The 13,135-nt window shown below is 36.9% G+C and overlaps 2 protein-coding genes across 5 annotated transcripts; one reads left to right on the top strand and one right to left on the bottom strand.

The window, feature by feature from the left end:
• Window positions 1–3,111: 3,111 nt before the first annotated feature.
• Window positions 3,112–5,610, bottom strand: LOC111449670 (putative SNAP25 homologous protein SNAP30). 3 transcript variants are annotated; one of them, XM_023089673.1, is made up of 6 exons: window positions 5,417–5,610; window positions 4,374–4,912; window positions 3,936–4,029; window positions 3,711–3,838; window positions 3,524–3,621; window positions 3,112–3,445 (listed from the first exon to the last, which is right to left on the bottom strand). In XM_023089673.1, exons 2-6 carry the CDS (start codon window positions 4,905–4,907, stop codon window positions 3,349–3,351), a joined length of 951 nt encoding a protein of 316 aa, XP_022945441.1. In that variant the 5' UTR covers window positions 4,908–4,912; window positions 5,417–5,610; the 3' UTR covers window positions 3,112–3,348. The 3 variants fall into 3 exon arrangements, with proteins under 3 accessions (XP_022945441.1, XP_022945438.1, XP_022945439.1); XM_023089670.1 differs by having other exon boundaries at window positions 4,374–4,992; window positions 5,417–5,609; XM_023089671.1 differs by having other exon boundaries at window positions 4,374–4,992; window positions 5,346–5,426.
• Window positions 5,611–6,548: 938 nt separating this feature from the next.
• LOC111450034 (alpha-1,4 glucan phosphorylase L-2 isozyme, chloroplastic/amyloplastic-like) lies at window positions 6,549–12,669 on the top strand. 2 transcript variants are annotated; one of them, XM_023090176.1, is made up of 15 exons: window positions 6,549–6,844; window positions 6,966–7,201; window positions 7,309–7,410; window positions 7,845–8,021; window positions 8,145–8,420; window positions 8,685–8,956; window positions 9,235–9,352; window positions 9,484–9,864; window positions 9,979–10,131; window positions 10,364–10,492; window positions 10,713–10,949; window positions 11,076–11,152; window positions 11,376–11,562; window positions 12,122–12,322; window positions 12,395–12,669. In XM_023090176.1, the coding sequence occupies exons 1-15, from the start codon at window positions 6,622–6,624 to the stop codon at window positions 12,509–12,511; spliced, it is 2,886 nt and encodes a 961-aa protein (XP_022945944.1). In that variant the 5' UTR covers window positions 6,549–6,621; the 3' UTR covers window positions 12,512–12,669. The 2 variants fall into 2 exon arrangements, with proteins under 2 accessions (XP_022945944.1, XP_022945943.1); XM_023090175.1 differs by having other exon boundaries at window positions 9,979–10,140.
• The last annotated feature ends 466 nt before the right edge of the window (window positions 12,670–13,135 follow it).

The following is a 13,135-nucleotide window of genomic DNA, read 5'->3' as shown; positions in this document are numbered from 1 at the left end:
TTTTTTTTTTTTTTTTTTTTTTTTCACTACGAATTCTGTTCTCTCGAGTTCGCTCCTTCAGGAAACTCGGAAAGGCCGATATTAATCCGTGGATTAACTTGCTTAACCTCATTAATTATTGTTACTATTATCATATATGAAATATAAATAATCAAATTTGAAATAAAAAAAATAGATAATTTATATATTGCATTATCATGTTTTAATGACCTTAATAAGGGATCATCACAGCTTTCGGCGGGCGCCATTGTTGGGGATGGAACCCAAGTCACCCGGGTGACAGGCAGGAATACTTACCACTGTACTACAACAACCCTCAATAAATCGTTTGGGAATTTGTTAAAAGTTTCTGAAACCCACTAGCAAACAATTTGTTAAGTTTTAAAAAATCAACACATATTTTTATGATACTTAAAAACTCGTTTTTAATGGATATAGTTTTCGACGCTCTTGTCGACGATAAAATCGGGATCACCTGTGTAACAGGCGCGAATACTTGCATTTATCGTACGACGTTAAAAAAAGGCATGAGAATCTGTTGAACGAGATGAAAAAAAGACATATTGGATTCTTGAACAATGATCATCTTAGCTTTCGACGCCGTTACCGGGAATTGAACCCAAGTCACCCGCATAACAGGCAGGAATACTTACCACACTATTCAAAAAAAGGCATGAGAATCTGTTGAATATTGAATTCTTAGAACACAATGATTATCTTAGCTTTTGACGCCAACTTTGATGCCATTGCTAGGGATCGACCCCAGGTCACCCACATGACATGCAAGGATACTTACCACATACTATAACAACCCTTGATAAAGTGCTTGAACAATATCTAATAATATCTTTATTATTTGATCATCTACCAGTTTCAAATTAATTTTATTTTACTAGTTTAATGCTCGTGTAATCTCTAAGGTTGGTTCAAAATTACTATATTAAATTTATTTTATTATATTTAAGCAATTAAATAGATCTAAAAATGTAATAAGATATTTCTAATATTACAAACTCATTTCATTGTAGGTAAAATGACTAAAAAGCCCATTAATCCACTCGTGATTTCAATTTAAACTAACTACCATTCACTAATTTCTCCCTTCGTTCTTTATCACTTTCTCCTTAAATCGTTGTTGAAGGAAGATAATATTTAGTGATTAGATACTCTTTCTGAAACTTGGACATTGAAGAAGGCGGAGACGGGGCAAAGATTAGGCCCACTTACTGCTTATTGCCATGTCACGTGCTACTTTTTATTCATAATTTTTTTCGAATGGGCCCCCTCTCTCTCCCGAGCCTCTTAGAGTACTTTCTGTGCTAGGAGTTGTATTGAAGTGTCACAAACGAACCTAATCGTCTCACGGCGTGGCTCACTTGATTGGATACATGGAATTGGGATTTCTCTCAACCAAAACTATTCTCTCTCAAACAAAAGGAGTTCGTGTGTGTTAGTGTGTAAATGGATATATGCTCGGCATTTCTACGTTTACTCATTAAGTCATTTTGATTAGAAACTTGTTAGAAGCTGCATTTCGCTCGTGTTTCTTTTAATACAATTGACAACCGCGAACCAACCCGCCTCAAAATTTTTATTATATATTATTTCTTTCATTAATGAGAGTTTGAATAAAAATTAGGCAATATTTGCATGGGTTAATAAATATTGAAAAAATAAAGATGATCTGAACCGTTGAATTAAAGATGCGAATGATCAACCGATGATGTTTAACGTACATGATGAAAGTGAGAGCAAAAAATTGAATGAAGAGTGAAAATGATTGCCAACTATACCCTTGGCCAATGGACAGGTCCCTCAAGCCAGTCCCTTCTGTCAACAAGGCCATAATAATATTTCCCCCCCTCATGAGTCTCTTGCTCTGCATTTAAACTTCTTCCCTTTCACTTTCACCATCTCTTCTCCTTTCTTCATCTCCTTTCTTCCCCCCGTCCTTATCTCTCTGTATCTGAAACTCAAAATGAAAGCCTCTCTTTCCCCCTCTTCATCTTTTGCCACCAATGGGCAGCTCATCATGATGATCTTGATAGTTTTATTCCTCTTCGTCTCGTCTTCCACGGCCACTAGACTCTCCAATCATCCACCTTCCACCTCCGTGCCAGAAGCATCTCCGATCATCCCTCGCCACCACCCGCCTCGCCACAAACAACAGCTTCATCCTTGTGATGCTCTTACTCGCGAAAACTCACGTTCTTTGTGTATTCACCTTCATAGAGTTTACCAACATCGCCTCCCTGTCTACCTTCCACCGCTGCCGCTGCCATTGCTGACACACAATCAAATTGACCCTCGATATGGCGTCGAGAATAGACTCGTGCCATCCGGGCCAAACCCTCTTCACAACTGAAACAAGAGAGAAAGAGAGAGCAAAGAAAGAGCAAAAAGAATCTTTCTTTACCAAGACAGCCATTTCTCTTCTCAGTTTTCTCGCTATTCCAGTACAACATATATCATCCACCCTTTTCTTCTTGAGTCCTATTAGTTAAGAATCAAGAAGAATATATAATCCTCGTACGTGATCGACGAAGTCAGAAGAAGACTATGCTAATTAGTGGACGAGTTTTTGTTCAATGTCGTATTGTCTTGTTTTCTTTCTTTCTTTCTTTCTTGGTTCGTTCAGGTTATTGTTGCTATTTCCATTCTTGTTTTTGCGTCCAAGTGTTCCGAGTTTTGGTGTGTTCGAGTTCATTTTGATGTGGAAAAGTGGCAAAAACAAGCATGGAAATGACAAGGTATTTACTTTTAAGATTTGGGCTCCTTTTTTTAGTATTAAAGAAAAAGAAGACAAGTTCATAGGTGGTCGGGTCCGGAGGTAAGATTCAAAAGAAACCCATGAGTTTCATTAATTTTGGAGGTATAAGGTACAGATTGCCGACATGGCAGGATTCATGAGGTTTTCTTTCTTTGGAGGGGTACTATGGAACTTTCATATGTCTTTTACTGTTTATGGAATTAATGTAATTTTGCTGTATAGGCTGTGTACTGTCTGAATCTATGGAAACATAATGTATGTAAAAGCCCCTTCTGAGTTTATCTTACCTTTTTATCTTTTTTACTGTAGTTTTTTTATCTTCCATTTTTAGACAGTTCACGTAAAAAAGAAAGGAAAATGGTATCTAACTCTTATTGTCTAAATTCATGGCTGCTATCTATCTTCAACAAGATGAAGGAACAGGCTTTTTCCTTGAAATAATAGAAGCAATGTACTTATTATGAACTAAAAAATCACATGAGAAAAGAACAGAAGTACACCAACAATTAAAGAATGTTTGAACGAAATGATTCCAGCTAGAAACAAAGAGAAGGGAAGAATTAGAGTGTCTGATTTTACTACCCAAGCAAACGGCGAGCTCGTTGATTGGCACCTTTCACTCTAGAATTCAGCTCGTCGACATCGTCGCTTAGATGATCCAAAGCTTTGTTTTGCCTGCATTTTCCAGAAAATATTCATTCAGAACTATGTAATAATACAGCAATCTCTAAATTGAGTAAAAGAATGGCATACCTGTCAAGCTCGCTTCCCATGTCCACAGCCATATTCTTCAGATCACCCAAGATATTACTTAAATCTGAGAGTGCATCATCTTGCTTTTCCTTCTCATCCTGAAAAAACATTCTTACCCATTGTTTAAATCTGAAACCATAATAATGCCTATAATCCTAAGTGAAATGATAACAGTCGGTGCTCTCACCTCGACTTTTTGCATTGCGCCAGATGATTCAGAAGGCGGTGTTCGAGTAGCCGACTGCTTTTTACCTGTAGATAAACCCAGTTTTTCCCTTTCCTCCTTGTTGTTTTCAGTTCTCCCAGATGAATTATCTGGACGGCCAATATGGACATAATCAATAGCGGATAAAATGGGAGAAGCAATAAGTTATAGGAATGACAGTGTTAGAAGAACCAATGAAAATATAACCTGCTGTTATGAGAGGGCCTGTAATTTCTTTGGTTTTCTTTGGCTTCCATGGCTTAGAAAACATGCCTCCAAGATTATTCAGAAGTTTCTCTCCCTACAATTAACAGTAATGAAAAGGAAACTATTAACAAATGGAAAGAACTCGTACAAAAGCAAAAAGTAAAAGTAAGACAAAATCACTTCATTCAGTTTCTGGCTAGGATATCAGATCCGTCAACTATAACCCGGAAAGAACCAGATTTCATAAATACCATAGAGGAAGAATGAAAGGAATATCTTATCGAGGCAACCATATTTGCTTCAGTAACATGCAAGCAAAGTACCGTTCACTTTCAAATTTTGAATAATCTGATTCTCTTTTTAAATAAATCAAAACAACATGGGTCAATTAATCATTTCAGGATAAATGTGTCTATAGAAAACTAGTAAAAAGCCTACCTTACTTAGATCTTTATCCATATCAGCAGCCATCCTGTGGGTCCTCTCAATTTGCTCACCTTGCTGATGCAACATGTCAAGGGTCCTGGTAGCATCACTCCTTATGTCCTCAGCGATCTTCAGGCAGTTATTAACAGAATTTGTGGTCTCCTCAGCTTTATATACGGCATAGTTCTCCAATTCCTGCACACTCTGGTTCTCAAATCCTCCCGAGTCGCGAAAATCATTTTTGTATCCATTTTTAGAGGCTGAAGAAGTTGCATTTTTGTATCCGTTTTTAGAGGCTGAAGAAGTTGCAGTACCTCTTCTTCCAACAAAACCATCATCATCATCATCATCATCAAAAGGATTGGCGGAAATGGAGTTCGGTATAACAAGCGCAGGCTCGGAAGAAGTTCTTCTTGCAGGATTAAGAGTTTGGTTGGTTTCAGGTTCAGTATCTGAATCAAAAGGATTAGTACCGGATCCGGCTAATCCAGTATCAACAGAATTCTGCTTAGAAACTTTCACGGGGGATTTCATGAAACTAAACATCCTGGCTGTACAAAGAGACTTGAATTTTAATGAACTATTAGCTAAGCGGCTCTAAAACAAGGGATCTGGTGAATATAGCTGGTACCTGTGAAATGGTATTAAGAAGATCTATTAGGAGAAGGTCATCAATTTCAAATCGAAAATAACTCTAAGATTACAGTAGATTGGCAAAATATATATTAAGAAAATAACACTACAGTTTTTCCATTTGAAGACTATCAAAAAGAAATTGGAAATAAGAATGCAGAACGCAAGTCAAGCATATACTAGACTGTAAGATTAGGGATTGAAAGCTAAACCAAACCGATATTCTAAGCAATTTCGCCGATAACGATACAAATTAACAATATGAACGGAAAATGAGGGTTCAAAAACGGAGAAAATTTTACAGAAATGCAGTGTAAATACGAATATAAGATCAACAGATAGATGAATTACCAAATTCATGAACTGGAAATAGAACCCCCAACGAACACAATCGAGAAGGGGAAAGTGAGAGAGAACGATACCTGAAAAATCGAAGCAGGAAGAAAAATTGAAATGAAAGTGAAATAATAGGTCGTGTTCTTGAGGATTTTCAGTGCGTTCAATCCTTTAACACAGATAGAATTGAAAATCGCGAAACAGATCGATGGGAGGCGACGCGGAAAAGCAGAAAACTGGACGCTCCCACTCGCTACAAAACATAAGAAATATTTTGAAATTCGTTCCCCTGCCCTACAAATTTAGACCGTTGGGATTCTCGATTGGGATTTTTCTTTCTTCTTTTCATTTATTTAAATCATGTCGAGAGTACGCGGCGCACGTGCGTCCCCAATTTTAGCACGTATCACTTATTTATTTATTTATTTATAATTAATTAAATAGTTGAAAGGCTGTTATTGGTGAGTGTATTTTACTGATATTTAACCACGTCAATCAGATTATAGCTCAATGCATTCAAACATTATAATCTCCGAGACATGTTTTCCGATACTACTATACAATTACAACCCGTCTTTGCTTAATAGATACAAAACACCCATACTTTAGTACCTAGTACTAGCGGCCTCCGGTGCAACAACAAACACCAGTTTGACTTGTGGGGTTGTGATTTAGTGGCAGTGGACGGCAAAGTAACTTTCAAAACTATCCTATGAATAGAAGTTCATTTGGACGTGATTAGAACACTTTTGGATTAAGAAAGAAAGACCATTCACAAATTCTGGTTTAATATTCTAATTAATTTTGTAAAATATTTTGAAATTATTTATTATTATTATTTTTTTTTACGAGTAATTTGTAAATAAAATTAAGCACTTTAATTTTATATTTTAGAAAAAGTAGATATTTTTATTGGTTGGTGAGGCGCTCAACTTGCAAAAATATCATTTGAAAGAGGTCAAAAAAATTGGACCATTTAATGCGAAGCCCTGAAATTTCATATATATATTAATAATTATTTTATTTTATCCATGAACTTTTTTTTATTAGACTCTAAAAAGTTTTAATTTTATTTTTCGTAAAAAATATCTGAATGATTTACTAAATAATAATAATAATTAAAAAAAAACGTGGGAAAAGTTGTGGGTCCCACTTGACGTTGAGGTCTCTTATCTCCCGCGCTTCTAACGTGCGTCTGGTGACCCGCCAAGACTGAACTCTCAGCACTCACAAATACTGGAGATAAGAAACAGAATACCTTCCTTCTTCGTCTTCCTCACAAAGAGTCGCAATGGCGGGATTGCGATTATCATGGACCTGCGCTCATTCTAATCCTGAGTCCTCAAGATCCAAATTCCTCTCTCGCTTCACTGCAGAGTCCAGTTTTCGGTGTACTTGGACGAGGCTTCTGTTGTTTAGAACTTCGGTTTCGAGTTCTGCAAGAAGGAAGCTATGCATTAGGAACGTAGCCAACGATCAACAGAAGGAAATGAAGGAGCGCGTCAACGGAGAAGGTAAATTGCGCGAAACTGACTTGAGATTTTATCCGACGATTGTATCTGCAATGATGTGAATGCATACGTGTTTGTCGATGGAATTGACTTCCCAAATTATTGAGAATTTTTCTTCCTATAGTTGTAGACGACTGCGATACCTTCTTTCCAGATTCGGAGTCAATTGCTGCGAGTATTAAGTACCATTCGGAATTCACGCCTTCTTTCTCTCCGGAGGGCTTTGGGCTTTCTAAGGCATTCTATGCTACTGCTGAAAGTGTTCGTGATTTGCTTATCATCAATTGGAATGCTACGTATAACTACTATGAAAAGATGAATGTGAAGCAAGCCTACTATCTGTCTATGGAGTTTCTACAGGTTCTTGTCAACACAGAATCACTGATATTGCAACTTATTTTGAATCTGCGAGAAGCCTGTTAGATGTCATTGATGTGAGTTTATTTTATATTATTGTTTGATTGCAGGGTAGAGCATTGCTAAATGCAATTGGAAATTTAGAACTATCAGGAGCTTATGCAGATGCTTTAAGAATGTTAGGATGTAATCTTGAGGAGGTGGCACAGCAGGTGAGAGAGATATCCGATAATTTCACTTGGATTTATGGAGTTTCTTTCCTATACAAACTCGCGGCCGTAACTTCAATAGGCGAGGAAGAGTGTTGTACACCAATTTCTGGTCTTCAGTAGAGGTTATCAAAATAATGGTACATAGACTTTGGAAACGTAGGTCTATTCTCGTCACATGGATGAAACAATTTCAGATCTTAGATGAACTGGCCTGAGTGAGTTACATATTTAGATTTTTTCACTAAAGACCTCTAATATCCATTAAACATCGTTTATTAAAATAAGAGGAGTGTTGTCTAGAAAAAGATAGCAGAATCTAAAAGGAGCAAGTTTCTTCAAATGGAAAACTAACCTAACAAGTTTTCTAAATTGTACTGTGGGAATTTATTTACTGATATACATACGGTCGGTGTCAATGGGCATCTTGATTGTAGGAATCAGATGCTGCACTAGGAAATGGAGGATTAGGGCGGCTTGCTTCCTGCTTTCTGGACTCCCTGGCAACATTGAACTATCCAGCATGGGGATATGGACTCAGATACAAGTATGGTCTGTTCAAACAGCTCATTACAAAAGATGGACAGGAGGAAGTGGCTGAAAATTGGCTAGAGGTACAATAGTATTTATTCTATCTGGGTAACTCGAAGCAAGTGTTTAAGTTCTTGACTGCTGCTGGTTAACATGGTTGGTGGTCTCATGATTCATGTGTTGAAGAATCAATTTTGTTTCATCAGATGGGCAATCCCTGGGAGATTCCAAGAAACGACATCTCTTATCCTGTGAAATTCTATGGTGAAGTCATTTCTGGCGCAGATGGAAGTAAGCAATGGGTTGGAGGAGAAAATGTAACTGCTGTTGCCTATGATGTTCCAATACCAGGTTATAAAACTAAAACCACCATAAACCTCCGTTTGTGGTCCACAAAGGTTGCTCCCGAACAGTTTGATTTGAATTCTTTCAATGTTGGAGATCACGCAAATGCATATGCAGCCATAAAGAAAGCTGAAAAGGTATGGAAATTTCATGAACCTGCTGAAGCTCTGTTTCAATTTTTATCATCTTCTCAGCACCTTATGTAGCTTCTAATTTCTCAATGCAAAATTCAGCTATTATTTAGGCCATTGATTGTCCTTAAATAAATAGTGCACTGACTGCTTTTAGAATCTTCCTCACGACTAGGCACATTCAAATTCAAATTAATTAATGATGCATCGTATTTATTGATAACTCCAAGTGGTTAACTGGAGAAAATTCTAACGTTCCTGTTCTGCAAGATCTGTTACGTACTGTACCCCGGAGATGAATCACTGGAGGGAAAGACTCTTAGACTGAAACAACAGTACACATTGTGCTCTGCTTCCCTTCAAGATATTGTCGCACGCTTTGAGAGGAGATCCGGGGAGTCTGTGGACTGGGAAAATTTTCCAGAAAAGGTAGCTGTGCAGATGAATGATACCCATCCTACACTCTGTATCCCGGAGCTGATAAGAATATTGATGGATGTGAAAGGCTTGAGCTGGAAAGAAGCTTGGGACATCACACGAAGGTTTTCTTTTATTGGCTTACTGGCATATAAATATTTTTGCTGCTACTATTAGCACCAACTATATAAAATCAGTTGTGATACGTTTCCTCATTGAATTTAGTTTTCCATTTTATACTCTTTAGTGTGATTATGCACTTGCCAATTCTTTTTATTGCAAAGAACTCCCCATCATAAAAGATTAAAAGTATACGAAAGACTGAATGTTCAGATTCTTTTAATTCTATGCTTCTTAGTTTGTTTAGTTTCTTCCCTGTTTTTTTTTTTTTTGCCTTTCCCAGGACTGTAGCCTACACAAATCATACAGTTCTGCCCGAGGCTCTGGAAAAATGGAGTTTCCCCCTCATGCAGGAATTATTTCCTCGACATGTTCAGATAATTGAAATGATTGACAAGGAGGTAAGGATATCAATAGGTTGACCTTTGATGATTACAAATATACTTCAAATGCACTACAAATGCACCGAATTCTCCGTAACGTACCGTCTTCCAGATAATGAAGTAAAATATATTATTTTTGGTGGCTTCAGCTTATCCATTCCATCATTGCTCAGTACGGTACAAAAGATCTTGAGTTGTTGCAACAAAAGCTGAAGCAAATGAGAATTCTAGAAAATTTTGAATTACCAGACTCGGTCATGGAACTGCTAGTAAAATCAGCGGAGGAGCCTGCGGTCGATCTCGTTGAGGAAGCTGAAAGTATAGATGAGGAATCGTTACCTGATAAAGAAGACGAGTCTGAAGACAAAGTTACTGTAAATAAAGTAGATGCTTCGTTTAAAGTTGATCCAAAGCATCCAAGGATGATTCGCATGGCTAATTTGTCTGTTGTTGGTGGGCATGCTGTAAATGGTGTTGCTGAAATTCATAGTGAAATTGTTAGAACCGAAGTTTTTAACGACTTCTATGAGGTAAGTCCCACTGTTGGCATAGCCTTCTCAACATACTATTGCAGACATGAAACTGAGCTTCTTTTCCATTCTAAACATTAGTTACATTTCAAAATATATCATCTCTATTGTCAGTTGTGGCCTGAGAAATTTCAAAATAAAACGAACGGAGTGACACCGAGAAGATGGATTCGTTTTTGCAATCCGGACCTGAGTAAAATCATCACAAAGTGGACTGGAACGGAGCACTGGGTGACAGATACCGAGAAACTGGCAATACTACGAAAGGTAAAACTGGTCAAAAACGAAACTTTCAAGTCTCTACTTCAGTGAAGATTTGTCTAACAGATGAACTTGTCTTCCATTTGCTATCTCTAGCTTCATAAATACATTCGCCTGTTTAATTCAAGGCGGAGTAAGTCTCTATTTCCTTATTGCTAGTGTCGTTTGAACTGGAAACTATTCTATAGCTTTAGCAAATTAGGTTTGATGTTAATGTGATGGATGATTGTATATGCAGTTCGCTGATAACGAGGATCTCCAGTCCATGTGGAAGGAAGCTAGAAGAAGAAACAAATTGAAAGTTGTCTCTTTTCTTGAAGAAAAAACTGGTTATTTAGTCAGCCCTGATGCAATGTTTGATGTACAGGTAATTTTCTGTCCTTCGATGGTGAACTCTGTAGATAAAAGCTTCAACAATTTTCACCTTCTGCAGGGAGCTCATACTGTAGAAACTTTTATTTTCTCATTCGTACTACGACCAAAGTGATAAGGACCACTCGCTCGTTTTTTCAACTACGTTGTTCATAAAATAATTATCGTTGCTTATATACTACTTCTAAGATTAACACCAGAATATGTATATTCAGATTAAACGCATCCACGAATACAAGCGGCAGTTGTTGAACATCCTGGGGGTGGTCTATCGTTATAAACAAATGAAAGAAATGACTCTCGAGGAAAGAGAAGCTAAGTTTGTTCCTCGAGTCTGTATCTTTGGCGGGAAAGCATTTTCCACATATGTCCAGGCCAAGAGGATTGTGAAGTTTATTGTTGATGTTGGAGCTACCGTCAATAACGATAGTGACATAGGAGACCTTTTGAAGGTATATTGTGGCAGACAAATATCATAAAATATTGTTCTCTTGCCTCGAAAGTGTTAGCTACAGAAATCAATGTCGGCTTTACCGATTTATGGGCACTTCCGGATTTAAAACTTGTTTTTGTTACAGGTAGTCTTTGTTCCAGACTACAACGTGAGTGTAGCAGAAGTGCTCATTCCTGGTAGTGATCTATCCCAGCATATCAGGTAGTAAACTGACAAGTTTGATCATCTTGCTAGCCATCAATTTCAATCTCATCCGACCAAACATTAAACTAATGAAATTATTATATTGAAAAAAAACCGAGGCTTATTCCTTTTGGGGCCACTACAGTTGGTTTGGTAGGTTAGTCTTCAATATTACTTTTCTGGTTTTGGGATTGACTTCTGCACTGTTTTTTTTCATGTCATGTAATTCGATTTCGAAAAGCACGGCCGGAATGGAGGCCAGTGGAACCAGCAACATGAAGTTTGCAATGAATGGCTGCATACTAATTGGAACATTAGATGGGGCAAATGTGGAGATAAGGGAAGAGGTTGGAGAAGACAACTTTTTCCTCTTTGGTGCAAGGGCGCATGAAATTGCTGGTCTAAGAAAAGAAAGGGCTGAAGGGAAGGTAAGCTTAGAAACTCTTCGTTGGAGACCAAGCAGGATTGATAGTAATCTTTTAAACATAAAAGCTCAATGAAAAAGGGAAAAACTATGCTTTGATCCCTTGAGTTTGAGAATAGTATGACGTTCTGGTAACTAAATTTCAAATATGAGAGTTTAATCCCACGAAATTTCACAAATGGTTTAAGTTTGACTTCGGAATTACTATTTTATTATAAACTCCGGCGAAATATAACCTGATAAGTTAAACCAAGACCTAGTCTCTTTACGTGATTATTTTATCTTTTGGATTACTTGGAAAATGTCGTTGTTGTTATTATTATTATTTTCTTATATGACTTTTTGCTCTTCTTTTTATGCTATGTTAGGAGAAGAATGTCAACAGAGTTATTACGTCCTTTTTTTGTGACTGTCAACTTGTGAAAACCTGTCACCACCAGGAACTAATTCGAACCATTTTTCATAGTTTTTTAAAAGCCAAACATTTCATACACTTGAAAAGAGAACCAAATTTTTTCTATTAAGTTTGGTAGCTTATCACATGATTCTGATTTTATGGATAGTTTGTTCCTGACCCACGGTTTGAGGAAGTGAAGGACTTCGTAAGAAGTGGGGTTTTTGGTCCCCATAACTATGAAGAACTCATGGGATCTTTAGAAGGAAATGAAGGTTTCGGTCGGGCAGACTATTTCCTCGTTGGCAAGGACTTCCCTAGTTACATAGAGTGCCAAGAGAGGGTTGATGAGGCCTATCGAGATCAAAAGGTATGCACCAGATTCTACACTATGCTGTGAAGCCATGTTGCTAATCTTTTAATGTTTACTTGTACTGTACAGAGATGGACCAAGATGTCGATCTTAAACACAGCTGGTTCATACAAGTTCAGCAGTGACAGAACCATTCATGAGTATGCAAGAGACATATGGAAGATTTCTCCACTACTGCTATCTTAAAAGGTTTTGTTTCTTTTCTTTTTCCTGGAAAATTTGCTCTACAACTCATTGCTATTGTAATTGCCAAATAACATAGGAAGACAAAAACAGGATATGGACTTGAATATCTTAGCTTATTCAAAATTAAAGCTACTTGATTGCATAAGAAGTTAAACCCACTGGAACAGTCCTAAAAAATTCGCTGGTTAAATCAATATACCATCCTCTGAGCTCTGTTTAGGTTTTGTTACATAAATCAGGATCATTCCTAGAACTTGAATTCTCTAGTGAATTCAACTAAGATCACTGCAATCCTCCACTAAATTCATGGCAAAAACGAAAAGGGAAAAATAGAGAAATTAGTCAGGAGTTCTTTGTATTGGAAATTATAACAAGGATAAAAGAAAAAAAAGAATTAACATCACATCTAGAAATTGTGTAACCTCTCCATCTTCAAGCCAATTAAATCCCAAATATTTGGACATGATACCAAATTTGGAAAAGAGGATGAGCTCTAATGTTTGTGTCAAAAAAAAAAAAAATCTGTATAAAATCTAGGAACCTAAAAGAATGAGAAAGACAAAAAAAAAAAAAAAAAAAAAAAAAAAAAAAAAAAAAAAAAAAAAAAAAAAAAAAAAAAAAAAA

This window comes from Cucurbita moschata, unplaced genomic scaffold, assembly GCF_002738365.1.
Source record: "Cucurbita moschata cultivar Rifu unplaced genomic scaffold, Cmos_1.0 Cmo_Scf00011, whole genome shotgun sequence".
In the NCBI taxonomy this organism is placed as follows: domain Eukaryota; kingdom Viridiplantae; phylum Streptophyta; class Magnoliopsida; order Cucurbitales; family Cucurbitaceae; genus Cucurbita; species Cucurbita moschata.
This window is presented reverse-complemented; position numbering and strand designations above follow the sequence as displayed.